Source organism: Anomalospiza imberbis, unplaced genomic scaffold, assembly GCF_031753505.1.
Source record: "Anomalospiza imberbis isolate Cuckoo-Finch-1a 21T00152 unplaced genomic scaffold, ASM3175350v1 scaffold_48, whole genome shotgun sequence".
Classification (NCBI taxonomy): Eukaryota; Metazoa; Chordata; class Aves; order Passeriformes; family Viduidae; genus Anomalospiza; species Anomalospiza imberbis.
In genome coordinates, this window is record NW_027100088.1 from 785,667 (window position 1) to 807,775 (window position 22,109).

At 55.6% G+C, this 22,109-nt stretch overlaps 1 protein-coding gene across 1 annotated transcript; it reads right to left on the minus strand.

Annotated features, from left to right (window-relative positions):
• Positions 1-1,469: 1,469 nt before the first annotated feature.
• On the minus strand, positions 1,470-20,703 carry LOC137466939 (long-chain fatty acid transport protein 2-like). The gene is made up of 10 exons (XM_068178538.1): positions 20,157-20,703; positions 11,993-12,202; positions 11,003-11,161; positions 8,145-8,269; positions 7,859-8,053; positions 5,673-5,763; positions 5,309-5,507; positions 5,126-5,223; positions 4,545-4,675; positions 1,470-1,705 (listed from the first exon to the last, which is right to left on the minus strand). The coding sequence occupies exons 1-10, from the start codon at positions 20,641-20,643 to the stop codon at positions 1,529-1,531; spliced, it is 1,872 nt and encodes a 623-aa protein (XP_068034639.1). The 5' UTR covers positions 20,644-20,703; the 3' UTR covers positions 1,470-1,528.
• Between the last annotated feature and the right edge of the window lie 1,406 nt (positions 20,704-22,109).

Sequence of the window (22,109 nt, forward strand, 5' to 3'; positions counted from 1 at the left end):
ACGGAGGAGCTCCAAGGAGCGCCCCACGTTGCTCGGAGATGGAGGAGCAGGAGGGCGCTGAGGAGCTGGAGGAGCTCCGAGGCTCGGCGGCGGCGCAGGGTTTGTAAATAAAGAATTTCCAGTTTTCTGCGGGGGACAGTTGTGGGGGTTTTAGGGGCGTTTTTTGGGGAAATTTGTGAGGGTTTGTAGGGGAAATTTGTGGGGTTTCCAGGGGGAATTAGTGGGGGTTTAATGGGGGCTTCTGAGGGAAATTTGTGGGGGTTTCTGGGGGGAATTTCAGGGAATTTGTGGGGTTTCTGGGGGGAATTTGTGGGGGAAATTTGTGGGGGTTTCTGGGGGGAATTTCAGGGAATTTGTGGGGTTTCTGGGGGGAATTTGTGGGGGAAATTTGTGGGGGTTTCTGGGGGGAATTTGTGGGGGAAATTTGTGGGGGTTTCTGGGGGGAATTTCAGGGAATTTGTGGGGTTTCTGGGGGGAATTTGTGGGGGAAATTTGTGGGGGTTTCTGGGGGGAATTTCAGGGAATTTGTGGGGTTTCTGGGGGAATTTGTGGGGGTTTAATGGGGGCTTCTAAGGGGATTTTGTGGAGTTCGTGGGGTTTCTAGGGGGAATTTGTGGGGTTTCTGGGGGGAATTTTTGAGGGTTTGTGGGGTTTTTAGGGAAAGGTTTAGGGAGCAATCGTCCTGGGAGGGGCTGGCATGGAATCGGGGTTGGGATTTCAGAGGAGGAGGGTCAGGGTAAGGAGGGACATCACTGTGGGAACTGGGAGAGTCAGGTGGGAAACTGGGGAGAAATTCCCAGTTTGGGGAATGAGGTGGGAAATTCCCAGTTTGGAGAATGAGGTGGGAAATTCCCAGTTTGGGGAATGAGGTGGGAAACTGGGAAGATTTCGGTAGGATATTGGGGAAAAAAAATCCCTAACTGGGGAATGAGGTGGGAAATTGGGGAGAAATTCCTAATTTGGGGAATGAGGTGGAAAATTCCCAATTTAGGGAATGAGGTAGGAAACTGGGGAGAAATTCCCAGTTTGGGGAATTCTTCGGGAGATTGGGGAGATTTCGGTGGGATATTGGGAAGAAGTTCCCAAATTGGGGAATGAGGTGGGAAATTGGGGAGATTTCGGTGGGAAACTGGGGAGAAATTCCCAGTTTGGGGAATTCTTTGGGAAATGGGGAAGGAATTCTTCCCTGTGGGCTTGCTGAGGGGCTGGGATGGAATTCCCGGGGATTTGTTCCCGATCGGAGCCCGGGGCAGGAACGGGACGAGGTTTTGGGGGCTCCCGATGGAGCAAGGCCAAAAACCTTCATCCCCCATTTGGGACTGGGGGCGTCGCCTGCCCCTTCCGGAGCGGAAGATGGGGGAGTCAACCCCAAAAAAAACCTCAAATCCCCCAAATCCTTTGGCAGCCAAAAAATGGGAATTAAAGGTTTTAATTTCCAGCACGGAGGCGCCGGGCCCACCAACACCAAACCTCCCCAAAGTGCCCGATTGGCCCTAATTAGCCTTCGCTAATTAGCGCCGTGGCGCCGCTACAGGGCGAGCCTCATGTCGCGGATGGCGGCGAAGGTGGCGGGGCTCAGCGGCACGTAGGATCGGCGCGCGGCGTCGCGGAAGAAGAGCCGGTCCCCGACGAGTTCGGGGTCGAAGCCCTCCTTGACCAGGTTGCTCTTGCACTGCTTGAAGGTGCCCGTGATCTCCAGAGCGTCCTGGGGACAGCGGCCTTGGCGTTGGGCAACCTCGAGGCCGTGCCGCGGCGCCGGAAGCGGCGCCGGCGCGGAGCGGCGGGCGGTGACGTCGGAATTGGGGGACGTGGGGGTGGCTTTGGCACGGGGTGACACCCGTTGGCACCAGGTGGCCACCGTTGGCACCAGGTGACCATCACTGGCACAGAGCGACCCTCGTCGGCACCGGGTGACCCCCACTGGCCCCAGGTGACCCCCGCAGGCACAGGGTGGCCACCACTGTCATGGCAAAGGGAGGAACCTCGACAGCGCCATCAGAACGGCGCCGTCGTCGGCACAGGGCGACCCCGGTGTCGGCACCGAGCGACCGTCACCGGGAACGGGCGGATGGTGCCACCAAGAACGGGGTGACTCGCCCGTGCTGTCAGCAGCGACCCCCAGCACCGTTAGTGGCACGGGGTGACCGGCGCCATCGTGGGAAACTGGGGGGACACCAGTGGTGTGATTGGGACTGGAGGAGCTCTAGAGTCCCCTCCAACCCAAACCATTCCATGACTCCACCCTGCCATGATGGACCTGGATGAGCTCTAAACCATTCCATGATTCCACCCTGCCATGATGGACCTGGAGGAGCTCTAGAGTCCCCTCCAACCCAAACCATTCCATGATTCCATCCTGCCATGATGGACCTGGAGGAGCTCTAGAGTCCCCTCCAACCCAAACCATTCCATGATTCCATCCTGCCATGATGGACCTGGAGGAGCTCTAGAGTCCCCTCCAACCCAAACCATTCCATGATTCCACCCTGCCATGATGGACCTGGAGGAGCTCTAGAGTCCCCTCCAACCCAAACCATTCCATGATTCCACCCTGCCATGATGGACCTGGATGAGCTCTAAACCATTCCATGATTCCACCCTGCCATGATGGACCTGGATGAGCTCCAATGCCTCTTCCAACCCAAACCATTCCATGATTCCACCCTGCCATGATGGACCTGGATGAGCTCCAATGCCTCTTCCAACCCAAACCATTCCATGATTCCACCCTGCCATGATGGACCTGGATGAGCTCTAGAGTCCCCTCCAACCCAAACCATTCCATGACTCCATCCTGCCATGATGGACCTGGATGAGCTCTAGAGTCCCCTCCAACCCAAACCATTCCATGATTCCATCCTGCCATGATGGACCTGGAGGAGCTCTAGAGTCTCCTCCAACCCAAACCATTCCATGATTCCATCCTGCCATGATGGACCTGGATGAGCTCTAAAGTCCCCTCCAACCCAAACCATTCCATGACTCCATCCTGCCATGATGGACCTGGATGAGCTCTAAAGTCCCCTCCAACCCAAACCATTCCATGACTCCATCCTGCCATGATGGACCTGGATGAGCTCTAATGCCTCTTCCAACCCAAACCATTCCATGATTCCACCCTGCCATGATGGACCTGGAGGAGCTCTAGAGTCCCCTCCAACCCAAACCATTCCATGGTTCCACCCTGCCATGATGGACCTGGATGAGCTCTAAAGTCCCCTCCAACCCAAACCATTCCATGACTCCATCCTGCCATGATGGACCTGGATGAGCTCCAATGCCTCTTCCAACCTAAACCATTCCATGATTCCACCCTGCCATGATGGACCTGGATGAGCTCTAAACCATTCCATGGTTCCACCCTGCCATGATGGACCTGGATGAGCTCTAATGCCTCTTCCAAGCCAAACCATTCCATGATTCCATCCTGCCGTGATGGACATGGATGAGCTCTGAAGTCCCCTCCAACCCAAACCATTCCATGACTCCATCCTGCCATGATGGACCTGGATGAGCTCTAATGCCTCTTCCAACCCAAACCATTCCATGATTCCACCCTGCCATGATGGACCTGGAGGAGCTCTAGAGTCCCCTCCAACCCAAACCATTCCATGATTCCACCCTGCCATGATGGACCTGGAGGAGCTCTAGAGTCCCCTCCAACCCAAACCATTCCATGATTCCATCCTGCCATGATGGACCTGGATGAGCTCTAAAGTCCCCTCCAACCCAAACCATTCCATGACTCCATCCTGCCATGATGGACCTGGATGAGCTCCAATGCCTCTTCCAACCTAAACCATTCCATGATTCCACCCTGCCATGATGGACCTGGATGAGCTCTAAACCATTCCATGATTCCACCCTGCCATGATGGACCTGGATGAGCTCTAGAGTCCCCTCCAACCCAAACCATTCCATGATTCCACCCTGCCATGATGGACCTGGATGAGCTCTAAAGTCCCCTCCAACCCAAACCATTCCATGATTCCACCCTGCCATGATGGACCTGGATGAGCTCCAATGCCTCTTCCAACCCAAACCATTCCATGACTCCACCCTGCCATGGTGGACCTGGATGAGCTCCAATGCCTCTTCCAACCCAAACCATTCCATGATTCCATCCTGCCATGGTGGACCTGGAGAAGCTCTAGAGTCTCCTCCAACCCAAACCATTCCATGATTCCATCCTGCCATGGTGGACCTGGAGAAGCTCTAGAGTCCCCTCCAACCCAAACCATTCCATGATTCCACCCTACCATGGTGGACCTGGATGAGCTCTAAAGTCCCCTCCAACCCAAACCATTCCATGACTCCATCCTGCCATGATGGACCTGGATGAGCTCTAATGCCTCTTCCAACCCAAACCATTCCATGATTCCACCCTGCCGTGATGGACCTGGATGAGCTCCAATGCCTCTTCCAACCCAAACCATTCCACGACTCCACCCGGCCGTGATTGGTCACTCCAGTGCTGGACCACCCCCATCCCAAGGCCAACCCCACCGGCCCGAAGCCCCCCGCGGTGGGCGGGTCCTGCTGACCTGGATCCGGACGAAGCGGGGGGCGGCGTAGGCGGGCAGCGTGTCCTCCATGAAGGCGTAGAGTTTGTCACCGTCGAAGGTGGCCCCGTCCTTGAGGCGCACGGCGGCCATGCCACAGCGGCCCTCACACCCTGCGAACATCGCCTGGGCTCACCTGGGGCAACCTCATCTCCCTGGGGTCTTCTTGAGGCCCCCTGGGCTACTGGGGAGGGGGTTGGGGGTGGCCAAACGTGTTGTGGGTGGGTCTGTCCCAGTTTTGGCACCGCGGGGGCCGCTGGGATGGTGGTGGAGGCACATCACGTGCCCAGAACGATGCCGGGTGCTCATTTTGGGTGAATGCTTCCTATTTCTGCCTCCTCTGAGGCCACATGGACCCAACCCGGCACCTGACACTTGCTTTGGGCAACCAAGTCCCGGTTTCACTTTTCTGGGGGATCCTTGGGCCGTTGTGGGGGATGTTTTGTGCTCAGAGCAACTCTGGATGTTAGAAGTCCCTTTTGAACCTTCTTGGTGGTGGCTCAGACCTCCTGGGGACGCACCCACCTCGAACACCCCCAGGTCCTTATTTTGGTGGGACTCACCCGGCACAGCCACGCCGTAGACGTTGACCTCCTGGATGAAGCTCACCAAGCCCAGCGTGGCCTCCACCTCCGTCGTGGCCACGTTCTCCCCTTTCCAACTGGGGACAAGAAGGGACGGCGCCGTGAGGGGGGGATTTGGGCCGGCGCCGACCACTCGGACACACGTGGGAGCCTCGGAGTTACCGGAAGGTGTCCCCAACGCGGTCCTGAAAGTAGATGAACTTCTCGCTGTCCATCATGAGGAGGTCGCCGCTGTTGAAGAAGGCGTCGCCTTTGGCCAAGACGTCCCTCAGGATCTTCTTCTCGGTCTTCTGCGAGTTGCCGGCGTAGCCGTAGAACGGGGTGTTCTTGGTGATCTTCATCACCAGCAGCCCCGTCTCACCTTCGGGGAGGAAGAGGAGGGTTGGACGCTGTCCAACCCCCCGCCTTGGCTTCTTCCAGGGGTTCCTGGCGGCTTCCAGTCGCCAGGATGGTGGTGGCCAGGGCCGAGAGGTGGGTTTGGTGCATCTCCACCCCCCGAGAAGGCTCCGGCGAGTCCGGCCCTTACCGGGTTTGGTGGGGATGCAGAGCCCGCGCTCGTCGCGCACGGGCTCGTCCTCCTCCACGTTGTAGCGGATGAGCTCGAAGGGAGCGAAGAGCTGCAGGGCAGGGAGAGACCTGGGCTTAGAAACAGCGAGGAGAATTTCCTTCCCGTGGACATGCCCAGAATTTCCTTCCCCTGGAAATTGCCAGAATTTCCTTCCCCTGGAAATTGCCAGAAATTCCCTCTCGTGGAAATTGCCGGAATTTCCTCCCGATGGAAATTGCCGGAATTTCCTCCCTATGGAAATTGCTGGAATTTTCTCCCTGTGGAAGTTGCCAGAATTTCCTTCTCGTGGAAATGTCCAGAATGTCCTTCTCATGGAAATTTCTGGAATTTCCTCCCTGTGGAAATTGCCAGAAATTCCCTTTCATGGAAATATCCAGAATTTCCTCCCCGTGGAAATTGCCGGAATTTCCTCCCCGTGGAAATTGCCGGAATTTCCTCCCCGTGGAAATTGCCGGAATTTCCTTCTCGTGGAAATTGCCAGAATTTCCTTCCCGTGGAAATGTCCGAATTTCCTTCTAGTGGAAATGTCCAGAATGTCCTTCTCATGGAAATTTCTAGAATTTCCTCCCGGTGGAAATTGCCAGAAATTCCCTTTCATGGAAATATCCAGAATTTCCTCCCCGTGGAAATTGCCAGAATTTCCTCCCTGTGGAAATTGCCGGAATTTTCTCCCTGTGGAAGTTGCCAGAATTTCCTTCTCGTGGAAATTGCCAGAATTTTCTCCCTGTGGAAATTGCCAGAAATTCCCTTTCATGGAAATATCCAGAATTTCCTCCCCGTGGAAATTGCCAGAATTTTCTTCCCGTGGAAATTTCAAGAATTTCCTTCCATGGAAATTTCTAGAATTTCCTCCCCGTGGAAATTGCCAGAATTTCTTTCCTGTGGAAATTGCCAAAATTTCCTCCCTATGGAAATTTCCAGAATTTCCTTCCATGGAAATTTCTAGAATTTCCTTCCCGTGGAAATTGCCAGCATTTCCTTCCCGTGGAAATTTCCAGAATTTCCTTCCATGGAAATTTCTAGAATTTCCTTCCCGTGGAAATTGCCAGCATTTCCTTCACGTGGAAATTTCCAGAATTTCCTTCCCGTTCCAGCTGTGGCCTCCTGTGATTGGTCTGTTCCAACCCACGGGAGCACCCCCAGTCCCGACATTCTGGGTGCTAAAAACCATTTGGGTTTAATGGTCTTCAATTTTAAATTTTTTAGGTGAAATCACTAAAATCAAATCTGATTTAAACCTATCTAAATAAGGTTAAATCTGATCCAGCCAAACGGTGAACGAACTCATTGGTGGCATCTTCCAAATCCAGGAGCTGTGGGACAACACGATGGGGACAAAGGGGAAAATTCTGATTTTTGCAGCTTTTGCTCCGTCCCAACTTTTGCTCAAAAATCTCATTTTTTGCAGATTTTGCTCCGTCCCAACTTTTGCTCAAAAATCTCATTTTCTGCAGCTTTCGCTCCGTCCCAACTTTTGCTCAAAAATCTCATTTTTTGCAGATTTTGCTCCGTCCCAACTTTTGCTCAAAAATCTCATTTTCTGCAGCTTTTGCTCTGTCCCAACTTTTGATCAAAAATCTCATTTTTTGCAGCTTTTGCTCCGTCACAACTTTTGCTCAAAAATCTCATTTTTTGCAGCTTTTGCTCTGTCCCAACTTTTGCTCAAAAATCTCATTTTTTGCAGATTTTGCTCTGTCCCAACTTTTGCTCAAAAATCTCATTTTCTGCAGCTTTCGCTCCGTCCCAACTTTTGCTCAAAAATCTCATTTTCTGCAGCTTTTCCTCCGCTGCTGGGTGGGGGTCGAGACGTGGCACCAAAGGGATGACCAGGTCTCCATGGACACCCCAAAACCCGGCTGCACGTCAACACTGTTGAGCCAACGTTGGCCAACCAGGTGGAGGAGACTCATTTTGGGTGTGAAAAGGGAGTTCTGGGGACTCTGCTCTTGTGCCAGCCCAACCTGATGGATGGTGTTGGCTTCCCTTGGGGACGTCACGGCTCGCTCCACCACCAAGAGGCGCGTCCAAGACTCAACCAAGACTTCAGCCTTTCCTTGGCTGAAACCCAACTTGAGGAGCCACGTTAGGCCCCTCGAGGCGCCGCTGTCACCCCCAGCGTCCCGCCCCGAGGAGCACGTTCTCACCTTGACGAACCTGTTGGCCCTGCCCACGGCCCCGACCTTGCCGGTGTAGTTGATGAAGCCGGCGTTGCCCTCGGTGGCCCCGTAGAACTCCCAGATGGCCACGGGCCCGAAGCGCCGCAGGAACTCCTTCCACACCTCCGCCCTCATGCCGTTGCCCAGGGCCATGCGCACGCCGTGCTCGCGGTCATCGGCGCGCTGGGGGGTGACACGGGGACAGGGCCACCTCAGGGTGTGACCGGAGCGTCGCCCAACCCCTGGGAGGGTTGTGGGGCGGGCAGGGCCTCACCTTGGGCGCGTTGCACAGGTAGCGCATGAGCTCGCCCACGTACTGGATGACGGAGACGTTGTAGCGCCGGCAGTCGGGCCAGAACTGAGAGGCCGAGAACTTGGCACGAAGGACGCACGTGGCTCCTGGGGACACGGCACGGGGACGGTGACACCAACACCCCTTTTCGCTTTTGTCTTTGTCTCCATCCATCCATCGTCCATCATCCATCATCCATCATCCATCCATCATCCATCCATCATCCATCATCCATCATCCATCCATCCATCCATGCATCATCCATCCATCACACATCCATCCATCCATCATCCATCCATCATCCATCCATCATCCATCCATCATCCATCCATCCATCCATCCATCCATCCATCATCCATCATCCATCCATCATCCATCCATCATCCATCCATCATCCATCCATCATCCATCCATCCATCATCCATCATCCATCCATCCATCATCCATCCATCCATCATCCATCCATCATCCATCCATCATCCATCCATCATCCATCCATCATCCATCCATCCATACACATCCATCCATCATCCATCCATCCATCATCCATCCATCATCCATCTATCATCCATCATCCATCCATCATCCATCCATCATCCATCATCCATACATCATCCATCCTCCATCCATCATCCATCCATCATCCATCATCCATCCATCATCCATCCATCATCCATCCATCATCCATCATCCATCCATCCATCATCCATCCATCATCCATCCATCATCCATCCATCCATCATCCATCCATCCATCATCCATCCATCATCCATCATCCATCCATCATCCATCCATCATCCATCCATCATCCATCATCCATCCATCATCCATCCATCCATCATCCATCATCAATCATCCATCCATCATCCATCCTTCCATCATCCATCATCAATCATCCATCCATCATCCATCACCATCCATCCATCCATCCATCCATCATCCATCCATCCATCATCCATCATCAATCATCCATCCATCATCCATCCATCCATCATCCATCCATCATCCATCATCCATCATCCATCATCCATCATCAATCATCCATCCATCATCCATCCATCCATCATCCATCCATCATCCATCCATCATCCATCCATCCATCCATCATCCATCCATCCATCATCCATCCATCCATCCATCCATCATCCATCATCCATCCATCCATGCATCCATCCATCATCCATCATCCATGCATCCATCCATCATCCATCATCCATCCATCCATCATCCATCCATCCATCATCCATCCATCCATCATCCATCCATCATCCATCATCCATCCATCATCCATCATCCATCCATCATCCATCCATCATCCATCCATCATCCATCCATCATCCATCCATCCATCCATCCTCCATCCATCATCCATCATCCATCCATCATCCATCCATCATCCATCCATCATCCATCCATCATCCATCATCCATCCATCCATACACATCCATCCATCATCCATCCATCATCCATCCATCATCCATCCATCCATCATCCATCCATCCATCCTCCATCCATCATCCATCCATCATCCATCATCCATCCATCCATCCATCATCCATCCATCATCCATCCATCATCCATCCATCATCCATCCATCCATCCATCCTCCATCCATCATCCATCATCCATCCATCATCCATCCATCATCCATCATCCATCATCCATCCATCCATCCATCCATCCATCAATCCATCATCCATCCATCATCCATCCATCATCCATCCATCATCCATCCATCATCCATCCATCATCCATCCATCCATCATCCATCCATCCATCATCCATCCATCATCCATCATCCATCCATCATCCATCATCCATCCATCATCCATCCATCCATCATCCATCATCCATCATCCATCCATCATCCATCCATCCATCATCCATCCATCATCCATCATCCATCCATCATCCATCATCCATCCATCATCCATCCATCATCCATCCATCATCCATCCATCATCCATCCATCCATCCATCCTCCATCCATCATCCATCATCCATCCATCATCCATCCATCATCCATCCATCATCCATCCATCATCCATCCATCCATCCATCCTCCATCCATCATCCATCCATCATCCATCATCCATCCATCCATCCATCATCCATCCATCATCCATCCATCATCCATCCATCATCCATCCATCATCCATCCATCCATCCATCCTCCATCCATCATCCATCATCCATCCATCATCCATCCATCATCCATCATCCATCATCCATCCATCCATCCATCCATCCATCAATCCATCATCCATCCATCATCCATCCATCATCCATCCATCATCCATCCATCATCCATCCATCATCCATCCATCCATCCATCATCCATCCATCCATCATCCATCCATCATCCATCATCCATCCATCATCCATCATCCATCCATCATCCATCATCCATCCATCATCCATCCATCATCCATCCATCATCCATCCATCCATCCATCATCCATCCATCATCCATCCATCCATCCATCATCCATCCATCCATCCATCATCCATCCATCCATCATCCATCCATCATCCATCATCCATCCATCCATCATCCATCCATCCATCCATCATCCATCATCCATCCATCATCCATCCATCATCCATCATCCATCCATCATCCATCCATCATCCATCCATCATCCATCCATCCATCATCCATCATCCATCCATCATCCATCCATCATCCATCCATCATCCATCCATCCATCATCCATCATCCATCCATCCATCATCCATCAATCCATGTATCCATCCTGTCCATCCGTCCGTCCCTCCCCTGTCCCTCTGCCGCCCCCAGCCCTCCCCTGCCCCGTCGCCGTGTTTCGGGGTGTCCGTACCGACGTCCAGGCACCCGCCGAGCCCCACCAGCAGCCCGGCCGAGTGGTAGAGCGGCAGCACGGTGTAGACGACGTCGTCGGGCCGCAGGCCGCAGACCCGGCCCAGGCTGGCCACCATCATCAGCTTCATCTCCGTGATCACCGCGGCCTTGGGCAGCCCTGCGGGGACAACGGGGTGGGACACGCTCCGGGGGGTCCTGGGGGTCCCGGGGTGCAGAGTGGGGTTCCCTGCAGCTGGGGGGTCGTTGTTCCTTGCTGGAGGAACCTCAGCCACGTTCATCCACTGAGTGCTGCCCAACCCTCCCACGAGCACAGGTCACACCTGGCCCAGGTGGAGCCACCATGGTCAGGGATGGAGGAAGACCCCCAAGACCCCTTGAACCTGCCCATGTGTGGACACAGACTGGACACACCTGGCCCAGGTGGACCCGCCATGGCCAGCGTTGGAGGAAGACTCCCAAGCCCCCTCAAAGCTGCCCACGTGTGGACACACCTGGCACACACCTGGCCCAGGTGGACCCGTGATGGCCAGGCTGGAGAAAGACCCCCAAGACCCCTCCAGTGCTGACTTGCCCATGTGGACATGGCCAGCACACACCTGGCCCAGGTGGAGCCATGATGGCCAGGGCTGGAGGAAGACCCCCAAGCCCCCTCAAAGCTGATCTGCCCACATGGTCACGGCCAGCACACACCTGGCCCAGGTGGACCTGCCCCGGTCAACGTTGGAGAAAGACCTCCAAGCCCCCTCGAACTGCCCATGTTTGGACACGGCCAGCACACACCTGGCCAGGTGGAGCCATGATGGTCAGGGATGGAGGAAGACCCCCAAGCCCCCTCCAATGCTGATCTGCCCACATGGTCACGGCCAGCACACACCTGGCCCAGGTGGACCCGCCATGGCCAGCGTTGGAGGAAGACCCCCCAGCCCCCTCAATGCTGCGTACCCCGCCCAGCCCCGCGAGCTCCTGCGGCCGAGGCGGCGCGGCTCACCGGTGGTGCCGGAGGTGTAGATGTACATGGCCTTGGAGTTGCCGGTGACGCCGGCGCGGTGCCCGGCGGGCGGCGGCTCGTCGGGCGCCGCCTCGATGGCGGGCAGCAGCGCCTCCACGCCCGGCGTGGGCGACGCCGCGCTCAGGTAGAAGACGGCGACGCCGGCGCGCTGCAGGTCGGGCAGAACCTCCTCCACGGCCTCGTGGAGCTCTGCGGGGACAGAGGGACACGGGGAGGGTCCCACTCGGGGACAGGACACACGGACAGGTGACCCCAAGTGGGCACCTGGCCAGGTGGGCACCCTGGAATGGGTGGGTGGGCCGAGGTTCCCAGGTGGGCACCCCAAAGTACCCCCAAATGGGCACCTGGCCAGGTGGGCACCCCTGGAATGGGTGAGCGGGCCGAAGTTCCTAGGTGGGCACCCCAAAGTACCCCCAAGTGGGCACCTGGCCAGGTGGGCACCCTCAGAATCATGGATGGGGGTCCAAGGGCCCCAGGTGGGCACTCCAGGTATCCCAAATGGGCACTGGCCAGGTGGGCCCCCCTGGAATGGTTGGGTGAGCCAAGGTTCTGAGGTGGGCACCCTGGAATCCCAAATGGGCACCTGGCCAGGTGGGCACCCCTGGAATGGGTGGGTGGGCCAAGGTTCTCAGGTGGGCACCCCAAGGTACCCCCAAATGGGCACCTGGTCAGGTGAGCACCCCTGGAATGGTTGGGTGGGCCAAGGTTCTCAGGTGGGCACACCGAGGTACCCCCAAATGGGCACCTGGCCAGGTGGGCACCATCAGAATCACGGATGGGGGTCCCAGGGCCCCAGGTGGGCCCCCCAAGATACCTCCAGGTGGGCACCTGGTCAGGTGGGCACCCCGACATCCCAGAGGTGTACCCCAGGTGGGCACCCCCGACGTCCCAGAGGTGTACCCCAGGTGGGCACCGGGCACACCCCAAATGTGAGCCGTGCTGGTGTGGGCACCCCAAAGCTCCGGGGTGGGGCACCCAGGGGTCCCGGGCACCCAGTGGTGTCCAGGCAGGAGCCCAGCTGGGCACCCTGAGCACCCCAAAAGGGGGTCCCTGACCCCACAGGCACCCCACACACCCTGAGCACCCCAAAAGGGAGGTCCCTGATCCCTCCACACCTCCTCAGCACCCCAAAGGGGGTCCCTGTCCCCACAGGCACCCCACAAACTCTGAGCACCCCAAAAGGGGGCCCCTGTCCCCACAGGCACCCCACAAACTCTGAGCACCCCAAAAGGGGGTCCCTGACCCCACAGACACCCCACACACACTGAGCACCCCAAAAGGGGGTCCCTGAGCCCCCACACCTCCTCAGCACCCCAAAGGGGGTCCCTGTCCCCACAGGCACCCCACAAACTCTGAGCACCCCAAAAGGGGGTCCCTGATCCCTCCACACGCACCCTACACACCCTGAGCACCCCAAAAGGGGGCCCCTGACCCCACAGGTACCCCACAAACTCTGAGCACCCTAAAAGGGGGGTCCCTGATCCCCCCACACCTCCTCAGCACCCCAAAAGGGGGTCCCTGACCCCCCACATCTCCTGAGCACCCCAAAAGGGGGTCCCTGACCCCCCACATCTCCTGAGCACCCAAAAATGGGGGTCCCTGACCCCCCACACCTCATAAACACCCCAAAAGGGGGTCCCTGACACCCCGCACCTCCTGAGCACCCCAAAAGGGGGGTCCCTGAGCCCCCACATCTCCTGAGCACCCCAAAAGGGGGTCCCTGAGCCCCCACAGCTCCTGAGCAACCAAAAATGGGGGTCCCTGACCCCCCACAGCTCCAGAGCACCCCAAAATGGGGGGGCCCAACAAGCCGGACCCCAAAGTGACCCTAAAGGGGATCACCCCAAAGGGAGCCCCGATCCCGTGGGTGCACCCAGGAGTGACACACACAGGGACAGCCAGAACCAGGGGGGACACAGAGAGGGACAGGGACACACACAGGGACACAGTGACACACACAGTGACACACACACAGTGACACACACACAGTGACACACACAGTGACACACACACAGTGACACACACACAGTGACACACACAGTGACACACACAGTGACACACACACAGTGACACACAGTGACACACACAGTGACACACACAGTGACACACACAGTGACACACACAGTGACACACACACAGTGACACACACAGTGACACACACACAGTGACACACACAGTGACACACACAGTGACACACAGTGACACACACACAGTGACACACACACAGTGACACACACACAGTGACACACACAGTGACACACACACAGTGACACACAGTGACACACACACAGTGACACACACACAGTGACACACACACAGTGACACACACAGTGACACACACAGTGACACACACACAGTGACACACACACAGTGACACACACACAGTGACACACACACAGTGACACACACAGTGACACACAGTGACACACACAGTGACACACACACAGTGACACACACACAGTGACACACACACAGTGACACACACAGTGACACACACACAGTGACACACACACAGTGACACACACACAGTGACACACACACAGTGACACACACAGTGGCACACACAGTGACACACAGTGACACACACACAGTGACACACACACAGTGACACACAGTGACACACACACAGTGACACACACACAGTGACACACACACAGTGACACACACACAGTGACACACACACAGTGACACACACACAGTGACACACACACAGTGACACCACACAGTGACACACACACAGTGACACACATTGACACACACACAGTGACACACACAGTGACACACACAGTGACACACACAGTGACACACACACAGTGACACACACAGTGACACACACACAGTGACACACACACAGTGACACACACACAGTGAAACACAGTGACACACAGAGTGACACACACACAGTGACACACACACAGTGACACACACACAGTGACACACACACAGTGACACACAGTGACACACACAGTGACACACACACAGTGACACACACACAGTGACACACAGTGACACACACACAGTGACACACACAGTGACACACACACAGTGACACACACACAGTGACACACACAGTGACACACACAGTGACACACACAGTGACACACACACAGTGACACACACAGTGACACACACACAGTGACACACACACAGTGACACACACAGTGACACACACACAGTGACACACACACAGTGACACACAGTGACACACACACAGTGACACACACACAGTGACACACACACAGTGACACACACAGTGACACACACAGTGACACACAGTGACACACACACAGTGACACACACACAGTGACACACACACAGTGACACACAGTGACACACACAGTGACACACACAGTGACACACAGTGACACACACACAGTGACACACACACAGTGACACACAGTGACACACACACAGTGACACACACACAGTGACACACACACAGTGACACACAGTGACACACACACAGTGACACACACACAGTGACACACACAGTGACACACACACAGTGACACACACACAGTGACACACACAGTGACACACACACAGTGACACACACAGTGACATACAGTGACACACACAGTGACACACACACAGTGACACACATTGACACACACACAGTGACACACACAGTGACACACACAGTGACACACACACAGTGACACACAGTGACACACACAGTGACACACACACAGTGACACACACACAGTGACACACAGTGACACACACACAGTGACACACACAGTGACACACACACAGTGACACACACACAGTGACACACACAGTGACACACACAGTGACACACACACAGTGACACACACAGTGACACACACACAGTGACACACACACAGTGACACACAGTGACACACACACAGTGACACACACAGTGACACACACAGTGACACACACACAGTGACACACACAGTGACACACACACAGTGACACACACAGTGACACACACAGTGACATACAGTGACACACAGAGTGACACACACACAGTGACACACACACAGTGACACACACAGTGACACACACAGTGACACACACACAGTGACACACACACAGTGACACACACAGTGACACACACACAGTGACACACACACAGTGACACACACACAGTGACACACAGTGACACACACACAGTGACACACACACAGTGACACACACACAGTGACACACAGTGACACACACACAGTGACACACACAGTGACACACACACAGTGACACACACACAGTGACACACACAGTGACACACACAGTGACACACACACAGTGACACAGTGACACACACAGTGACACACACACAGTGACACACACACAGTGACACACACACAGTGACACACACAGTGACACACACACAGTGACACACACACAGTGACACACACACAGTGACACACACAGTGACACACACAGTGACACACACAGTGACACACACACAGTGACACACACACAGTGACACACAGTGACACACACAGTGACACACACACAGTGACACACATTGACACACACACAGTGACACACACAGTGACACACACAGTGACACACACACAGTGACACACACACAGTGACACACACAGTGACACACACAGAGTGACACACAGTGACACACACAGTGACACACACACAGTGACACACACACAGTGACACACAGTGACACACACACAGTGACACACACAGTGACACACACACAGTGAAACACAGTGACACACAGAGTGACACACACACAGTGACACACACACAGTGACACACACACAGTGACACACAGTGACACACACAGTGACACACACACAGTGACACACACACAGTGACACACAGTGACACACACACAGTGACACACACAGTGACACACACACAGTGAAACACAGTGACACACAGAGTGACACACACACAGTGACACACACACAGTGACACACACACAGTGACACACAGTGACACACACACAGTGACACACACACAGTGACACACACAGTGACACACACACAGTGACACACACACAGTGACACACACAGTGACACACACACAGTGACACACACAGTGACATACAGTGACACACACAGTGACACACACACAGTGACACACATTGACACACACACAGTGACACACACAGTGACACACACAGTGACACACACACAGTGACACACAGTGACACACACAGTGACACACACACAGTGACACACACACAGTGACACACAGTGACACACACACAGTGACACACACAGTGACACACACACAGTGACACACACACAGTGACACACACACAGTGACACACACAGTGACACACACAGTGACACACACACAGTGACACACACAGTGACACACACACAGTGACACACACACAGTGACACACAGTGACACACACACAGTGACACACACAGTGACACACACAGTGACACACACACAGTGACACACACAGTGACACACACACAGTGACACACACAGTGACACACACAGTGACATACAGTGACACACAGAGTGACACACACACAGTGACACACACACAGTGACACACACACAGTGACACACACAGTGACACACACACAGTGACACACACACAGTGACACACACACAGTGACACACAGTGACACACACACAGTGACACACACACAGTGACACACACACAGTGACACACAGTGACACACACACAGTGACACACACAGTGACACACACACAGTGACACACACACAGTGACACACACAGTGACACACACAGTGACACACACACAGTGACACACACACAGTGACACACACACAGTGACACACACACAGTGACACACACAGTGACACACACACAGTGACACACACACAGTGACACACACAGTGACACACACAGTGACACACACAGTGACACACACACAGTGACACACACACAGTGACACACACACAGTGACACACAGTGACACACACAGTGACACACACACAGTGACACACATTGACACACACACAGTGACACACACAGTGACACACACAGTGACACACACACAGTGACACACACACAGTGACACACACACAGTGAAACACAGTGACACACACAGTGACACACACACAGTGACACACACACAGTGACACACACACAGTGACACACACACAGTGACACACAGTGACACACACAGTGACACACACACAGTGACACACACACAGTGACACACAGTGACACACACACAGTGACACACACACAGTGACACACACACAGTGAAACACAGTGACACACAGAGTGACACACACACAGTGACACACACACAGTGACACACACACAGTGACACACAGTGACACACACAGTGACACACACACAGTGACACACACACAGTGACACACAGTGACACACACACAGTGACACACACAGTGACACACACACAGTGAAACACAGTGACACACAGAGTGACACACACACAGTGACACACACACAGTGACACACACACAGTGACACACAGTGACACACACAGTGACACACACACAGTGACACACACACAGTGACACACAGTGACACACACACAGTGACACACACAGTGACACACACACAGTGACACACACACAGTGACACACACACAGTGACACACACACAGTGACACACACAGTGACACACACAGTGACACACACAGTGACACACACACAGTGACACACACACAGTGACACACATTGACACACACACAGTGACACACACAGTGACACACACAGTGACACACACACAGTGACACACACACAGTGACACACACACAGTGAAACACAGTGACACACAGAGTGACACACACACAGTGACACACACACAGTGACACACACACAGTGACACACAGTGACACACACAGTGACACACACACAGTGACACACACACAGTGACACACAGTGACACACACACAGTGACACACACAGTGACACACACACAGTGACACACACACAGTGACACACACAGTGACACACACAGTGACACACACACAGTGACACACACACAGTGACACACAGTGACACACACACAGTGACACACACAGTGACACACACAGTGACACACACACAGTGACACACACAGTGACACACACAGTGACATACAGTGACACACAGAGTGACACACACACAGTGACACACACACAGTGACACACACACAGTGACACACACAGTGACACACACACAGTGACACACACACAGTGACACACAGTGACACACACACAGTGACACACACAGTGACACACACACAGTGACACACACACAGTGACACACACAGTGACACACACAGTGACACACACACAGTGACACACACACAGTGACACACAGTGACACACAGTGACACACAGTGACACACACAGTGACACACACACAGTGACACACAGTGACACACACACAGTGACACACACACAGTGACACACACACAGTGACACACAGTGACACACACACAGTGACACACACACAGTGACACACACACAGTGACACACACAGTGGCACACACAGTGACACACACACAGTGACACACAGTGACACACAGTGACACACACACAGTGACACACACACAGTGACACACACACAGTGACACACACAGTGACACACACACAGTGACACACACACAGTGACACACAGTGACACACACACAGTGACACACACACAGTGACACACACACAGTGACACACACAGTGACACACACACAGTGACACACAGTGACACACACAGTGACACACACAGTGACACACACACAGTGACACACACAGTGACACACACAGTGACACACACACAGTGACACACACACAGTGACACACACACAGTGACACACACAGTGACACACACACAGTGACACACAGTGACACCCACAGAGGGACATTGGGGCCACAACCCCACCGAGATCCTAAGCAAACCCCCCCAAACGCTGCTTTGTCCCCTGTCCCCAGGGCTGGCCACCACCACGGTGGCCTTGGTGGTCACAACCCCCCCCCGAACACCACATTGTCCCCTCTCACTGGGGCTGGCCAGCACCACAGTGGCCTTTGTAGCCACAAACCCCCTCAAACACTGTGTTGTCCCCTCTCACCGGGGCTGGCCAGCACCACGGTGGCCTTGGTGGCCATAAACCCCCCCAAACACCACATTGTCCCCTCTCATCGGTGCTGGCCAGCACCACGGCAGCCCTGGTAGCCACCAACCCCCCCGAACACCACATTGTCCCCTCTCACCGGGGCTGGCCAGCACCACGGTGGCCTCAGCCGCCTCCAGCGCGTGCCGCAGCGCCCGGCCCCTCACGTTGCAGTTGAGGCAAGCCATGGGGCAACCCAACTTGGCCAACGCTAGCCACGTCCACAGGTAGGCCGGCTCGTTGGGCAGGAACACGGCCACCGTCCGGCCGCTCCGCAGCCCCAGGCCCCGCTGCAGCGCCCAGGCCGCGCGGTTGCTGCGCCGCTCGATGTCCTCGAAGGTGTAGGTCTCGTCCCGGAAGAGCAGCAGTGGCCGGTGCGGCCGGAGCCGCACGTGCCGCCGGAACACGTCCAGCAGGGTGACGGCCGGCCGGCCGGCCAAGCGCCGGCGGCACCGCAGCGATGACCGCACCATGGTGGCGAAGAACGCCAGGTCGTCCCACAGGAACGGCACCAGCCGTGCCGCGGCCACCGGCACCAGCACCAGCAGCACGGCCACGGCGGCCGCCAGAGCCGGCAGCACCGCCATGGCCAGCAGCACGGCGGGGCCAGTGGCCAAGGTCCACCGGGCGACCTTTGGGCCGGCCGTGCCGCCGTCGCCGGGGTCCGGAGTTCGCGGCGCTCCGGTCTCTGCTCTTTGTTTGCTCTCCTTGCTCCTGCTGCGTTTTGTTTCTCCTGCTGCCCTGCCTGCCCCTGGGAGTGGCTCGGCGGGCGGCGGCTGCCACGGCCCGGTGGCTCTGCAGGCTCTGCCTGCACGGCTCTCCGGCTGTCCGGCTGTCCGGCTGTACGGCTGTCCGGCTGTCCGGCTGTCCAGCTGTCCGGCTGTCCAGCTGCACGGCTCTCCGGCTGTCCAGCTGCACGGCTCTCCGGCTGTCCAGCTGCACGGCTCTCCGGCTGTCCGGCTGTACGGCTGTCCAGCTGTCCAGCTGTCCAGTTCTCCGGCTGTCCGGCTCTCCGGCTGTCCGGCTGTACGGCTGTCCAGCTGTCCAGCTGTCCAGTTCTCCGGCTGTCCGGCTCTCCGGCTGTCCAGCTGTCCGGCTGTCCAGCTGTCCGGCTGCACGGCTGTCCAGCTGTCCAGCTCTCCGGCTGTCCGGCTGTCCAGCTGTCCGGCTGCACGGCTGTCCAGCTGTCCAGTTCTCCGGCTGTCCGGCTCTCCGGCTGTCCAGCTGTCCAGCTGTCCAGCTGTCCGGCTGCACGGCTGTCGAGCTGTCCGGCTGTCCGGCTCTCTGTGTGTCCAGCTGTCCGGCTGTCCAGCTCTCCGGCTGTCCGGCTGTCCAGCTGTCCGGCTGTCCAGCTGCACGGCTCTCCGGCTGTCCGGCTGTCCAGCTGTCCGGCTGTCCGGCTGTCTGGCTGTCCGGCTGTCCGGCTGTCCAGCTGACCAGCTGTCCGGCTGTCTGGCTGTCCAGCTGTCCGGCTGTCCGGCTCTCTGGCTGTCCAGCTGTCCAGCTGTCCGGCTCTCTGGCTGTCCAGCTGCCCAGCTGTTCGGCTCTCCAGCTGTCTGGCTGTCCAGCTGTCCGGCTGTCCAGCTGTCCGGCTCTCTGGCTGTCCGGCTCTCTGGCTGTCCAGCTGCCCAGCTGTTCGGCTCTCCAGCTGTCTGGCTGTCCAGCTCTCCGGCTGTCCAGCTGTCCGGCTGTCCTGCCCTCCAGCCTCTGCCACCCTACCTGTCCCTCTGTCTGGCCATCGATCCTCTGCCACCCCAAGTGTCCATCTCTCTGGCTGTCCGGCCTCTGCCACCCCAACTGTCCATCTGTCCGGCCATCCAGCCTCTCCCACCCTGGCTGTCCATCTGTCCAGCCTCTGCCACCCCAGCTGTCCCTCTGTCCGGCCATCGATCCTCTGCCACCCCAGCTGTCCCTCTGTCCGGCCATCGATCCTCTGCCACCCCAGCTGTCCCTCTGTCCGGCCATCCACCCTCTCCCACCACGGCTGTCTGTCTGTCTGGCCTCTGCCAGCCCAGCTGTCTGTCTGGGACACCTCAGAGACACCCTGGGAACA

Bases quoted from the DNA above. Each gene is read 5' to 3' on its own strand.
- LOC137466939 (XM_068178538.1), bottom strand. From the start codon at position 20,643: ATGGCGGTGCTGCCGGCTCTGGCGGCCGCCGTGGCCGTGCTGCTGGTG. The intron at 12,203-20,156 runs GTGAGAGGGGAC...CTGTCCCCGCAG, and splicing joins CGTGGTGCTGGCCAGCCCCG to AGCTCCACGAGGCCGTGGAG. The intron at 5,764-7,858 runs GTGAGAACGTGC...CCTGCCCTGCAG, and splicing joins GGGCCAACAGGTTCGTCAAG to CTCTTCGCTCCCTTCGAGCT.